Here is a 4482-nt window from a genome sequence, read left to right as displayed (position 1 = left end):
TTCCCTACAGCCTTTATCCCAGGTGATACACCATGTTCCTTACCTTGTACACAGGGTCGCAGTCAGCTTCTGTGAGATCGAGGACATAATCGAGGTCTTGCTGAACAATAAAGCAGGTTCCATCACCTACATGAGCAGAACAGATACCAAGGAAGGAAGGAACATCAGCCAATTAGTGAAAGAAGCCATGCTCTTAATTACAAACAGGCACTAACAGGTCCATCAGAAACACCTGACCACAGGGTATGAAGCCCCCAGGAGGAGGGAAACATGCTGTGAGGATGTCAGAGAGATGGGAAAAGGTTCTAACAGTCGAGATGCACCTTGGAGGTCCTATTTTGGAGAAACACGGGGCGTGGAGGGTGGAAATCACACGGCAAAAAGCAACCATGTAATGTAGCTCCTACCACATCACCCTTTTGCCACAGACACTGTCCAACCCTTTTCTACAAGCCAGCCAGCGCTCATATGCAAGAGGACAATATCCAAAGAGCACGAAACTCCTCGATTCAATCATACAATTTCTACTGGCACAGCACAACCCTTGAGTTACCTTGGCTGGCAATAAATCCATCTCGGTACGGGAGCAGCGAAAGCACCGGTGCTCCTGATCTATGGATGACCTGGATTGGAACGCTACAAAAGGGAGCGGAAACAAGGGGTTAGTATTATGGTCTACAGTCAAGAGCCCATTCCAACGTGTGAACAACGAAAGAAGAACGTGAGCTCGTGGTTAAAAGGTACACAAGGAGAACATACAGGACACGGGGACTTGATCAGTGGTTAGCAAAGAGTCTCTGTCCTCTAGAAGCAGATAAAAGTCACCACTGGTTTCCCTGCAGGTGTTGCCAAAGGATCAAAATGGGAGTAAAGAGTTACCTAGCAGGTGAACACCAGTCAGCCTCCATGCTGGATTACAGACACAGATTATCCTTACCAAGACAAAGACAAAAGCTTGGAGCTCATCCAGCGTGAAAGACTCTTCAGACTTTCGTGCCAAGCTCTCCAGCCCCCACCCAAAAGCACCATCTGGAAGCCTCCCTGCTCAGAGCTTGCCTTTGACACTAAGAAAAACCAATTTAGAGCAGGTCCCGCCCTCAGCGACAGGTCAGTTCCAGTCCTATGCTGGAATGAGGATCAGGTAAATGTTAGGATCCTACAAAGACACTTAAATCTCACCAGTGAAGAAGAGGAAGGGGCTGTGCTTTTGGTGGGAGGCATACTGCTGTTAAGAAGTTTTCTGCTAAATCTGTCTACATATATATGTACATAGATTGTATATAATCACACAGATATTCATATATAACATAATATTCACAGTACATGAACATAATTTTGTGTATATATATATATTAAAAAAGCAATAATCTGCAAGGTAAGGCTATGCCAAGAGCACCCCTGGTCACAGATCAAGACTGAAAAGCTTTTCAGTAACTAAGGAATCTGCACAGAGCATACAGTCTTTTAGGAGGCCCTTTCCAGAGAATATCCCATCAGATCACCAACCTGAGCAAAAGCATCCCCCCCAGTGCTCCCCAAAAGAAAGAAATAGCTGCAAGAGGCTCAGAAGCTCACGCTTCCATGGCTTGGGCTGTATCCACCCTTTAGAAGGGGCCTTGTCTGCCAGGACCCTCAATCTGGCCCTCTTTCCCAGCCAAAAAACTAGTTGTTGTTTAAGTACTTGCAGCCCCAGGCACTCACTCACTTTGTGTTTCTCACATCCAGCTGATATATGTTCCCATCCTGAGTCCCTGCTAGGATATAGGTACTTGAGAGGAATGTGCAGCAGTTGAACGCATCAGATCCGACAAAGAGGAACACCTGGGAAAATAGGAACAAAGTCAAGTGTCAGACACTCACAGATGAAGACACAAGACACCCAGGAGAAGGAAGCAGTAATTTATTTAGAAGTCAGTACAGTTGCTTCCATGAATCGTGGCACAAACTGGCAAACCCAGAGGTTAATAAGCCCTCAGCTCTGCTTCAAAACACAGAGGGGAACAGTGCTCCAGGATCAGTTTTGCCAAGTCAGCAGAGACACTGCAATCAGTGAATGCTCCTGGGTGTCCTTTGGAGAAAGGATGTGTCACCATGACAGGCGAACCAATGCTGAGCTCAGACTAATCTTCAGACACCCATGGAGCAGCGAGACCAGATCTGCACGGCAGGTTGGCAAAGACCACTCCTTCCTCCCCGAGCTGCAGTCATTGTTACAGAGGCTGCCAGCTTTTTCCAGGTGAGCCCTTGCCATCTCACTGGCCAGCCTTGGTGAGCACATCTGTTCCACCCACATTTTACTCTCCACAAACACCACAAGCAGTTTAATCTGCTACATCACCAGGAGCTCCTGATAAGATCCTCAGCACCTGAGATCTACCAACTCCATCTCCCTTTGCCAAGAGGAGGCAGATGGACTGGTGAGGTCTCCTTCACACCCTACTTAAAACACCTGCCAGAATAAACAGCAACTTTACTCCTTGGCTGGATGAGGCAGCCTGCAGTTCCTGCATTCACGATGACATCTACTGGCCACTGTTTAAACAGTCTTCCCCAATCCTGTGTTAAACTCCCAAGCAATTGATACTCCTCAAACCCCTGCACACAAGTCTAGCCAGTAGAAAGGAGAGAAAGCATCCCTTTATTGTACCAGGTTTTAGTCTTTCCTTCACGGACACACATGGGGGAGAACACTGCAGTGTAGGACCTCGGCCAAAGGCTAGGTCAGTCCGCCCCTGCCTCCAGCCTGGTTCTGTCCCTTTCTGTGCCACGTAGTGAACCTCACCAGGGGAACGGCACAGGATTAACACTCACCAGTTCACCCACCTAGGTTAGTTTTAACCTGTCTCAATTCCTCAGCTCAGTGCTCTGCAGAGCCATGTGAATAGCAGCTTACAAACCGAGGAGCTGCTGCAGCAGCAACAGAAACGAAGGGACTGGGGCCCCAGAGCTGATTTTACAGCAGCATCTCAGAGCACTTTCCCAGGCAAGTACTTGTGATAGCCTCAGACTCCTTACCGGCTGCCTGCTCTGCAGTCCCACTCCTTGAAGTTTCTTGTCTTCTCGAGCCAGCAGCAGGATTTTCCCTTCTGTCCCAACCTCACGTTCGCCTGACAAGAGGACAATAGTTAACTCCAGCAGTGGCTGCGCAACAAGTCCTGATGGCACCAAAACCTGACAGTTCGGATCATGGTTCAAAGTTGCACCAAGGAGGTTTAGACTGGACATTAGGAAGTATTTCTTTACTGAAAGGGTGGTCAAACAGTGCAACAGGCTTCCTAGAGAGGTGGCCGATGCCCCAAGCCTGTCAGCGTTTAAGAGGCATTTGGACAATGCAATGCCCTTAATAAAATGCTATAACTTTTGGTCAGCCCTGAATTGTTCAGCAGTTGGACTAGATGATCATTGTAGGTCGCTTCCAGCTGAAATAGTCTATTCTACTCTACCCCGGCTGAACCTATAACAGCATTCCTCCATACCCTAAGACACCAGCTGCAGCAAGGGAGGCCAGTAATCACAGAGATCCCAGTCGTAAAGTGCTTGATAAGGCTCAATTTCTCCACAGGACTGGAGTGCTCTATTCTCGTGATCCTAGTTCCTTTCCCTAGGTGGTACAAGGGCACACAGCAGCATGCCATGCACCCAGGATTATTGGTGACAAGCCTAAGGAGTTTGGGACAGGGGAACGAAGATGAATTTTAAGAGTAAGGTCCTTACTAGGAGCTTTTTCAGGCATGCCCAGGTTTAGCGAGTTGTCAGCAGTGCTCACAGCAATGCCGTTGACAGGAGAGCCGCAGTCAACAATGACACCCAGACAGGCGGATTTGCCACAGTCCCAGAGGCGGGCAGTGCCATCTCTAGAGCAGGAAAGGACATTTCTTCCTCGATCCACAATGGCAGTGTCCAAAATACCTGCATCAAAGCAAAGGCCATGTTCAGACAGACAGCACAGAAGGCAAATAGACAAAGCATCTCATTTCCCAAAGCGAACCCAACTACAAGCCCCAAGTCACTGTCCCCAGCGTGCCACCAGTCACACACAGCCAAAATGTGTGGGGTGCAATGTGGGGTAGGGAGCCACGGCATCTAGAAAGAGCTGTATGTGGAAGGCAAACCACATGCTAGAGTGGGAGCCACCACACAGCACAAAGGCAAGATATTACCAATAAAATGATTGGCAACACCTTACCTCAAACTGAGCTGATACGCAGCTGCTGCCGAGTTTCTACCTCCGTAATTAACCTCTAACTTGGGCAGAAAACAGGCTGGCCCAGCACTCTTAGAACACTGCCAACTCCAGCTCTGCATAATCCCCAAAGTTGTGTGGGGCAAGCAGCATCCATGTTATCCAGCTACAGCAACACCAAAAGAGCAGTTTTTGCATGTGCCAATGTCCCCTAACGACTTTATTTCACCTTGGGCTGTTGAGTCTAGATCTGAAAAATGACACAGTGGTTTTTTGGAACGGAATAGTCAGATGGTTAG

At 48.3% G+C, this 4482-nt stretch overlaps 1 protein-coding gene across 1 annotated transcript in view; it reads right to left on the bottom strand.

The window, feature by feature from the left end:
• The window catches only part of PAAF1 (proteasomal ATPase-associated factor 1), an 11643-nt gene that overhangs the window by 381 nt on the left and 6780 nt on the right, over positions 1–4482 (bottom strand). Inside the window, exons 5-9 of the mRNA XM_009585441.1 lie at positions 3715–3909; positions 3016–3107; positions 1706–1821; positions 554–636; positions 44–126 (exon numbers count right to left, since the gene is read on the bottom strand). Coding sequence (XP_009583736.1) covers positions 44–126; positions 554–636; positions 1706–1821; positions 3016–3107; positions 3715–3909 — 569 coding nt within the window. The remainder of the gene's footprint in view (positions 1–43; positions 127–553; positions 637–1705; positions 1822–3015; positions 3108–3714; positions 3910–4482) is intronic.

This window comes from Fulmarus glacialis, unplaced genomic scaffold (genome assembly GCF_000690835.1).
Source record: "Fulmarus glacialis isolate BGI_N327 unplaced genomic scaffold, ASM69083v1 scaffold7619, whole genome shotgun sequence".
NCBI classification, from domain to species: Eukaryota; Metazoa; Chordata; class Aves; order Procellariiformes; family Procellariidae; genus Fulmarus; species Fulmarus glacialis.
This window is presented reverse-complemented; position numbering and strand designations above follow the sequence as displayed.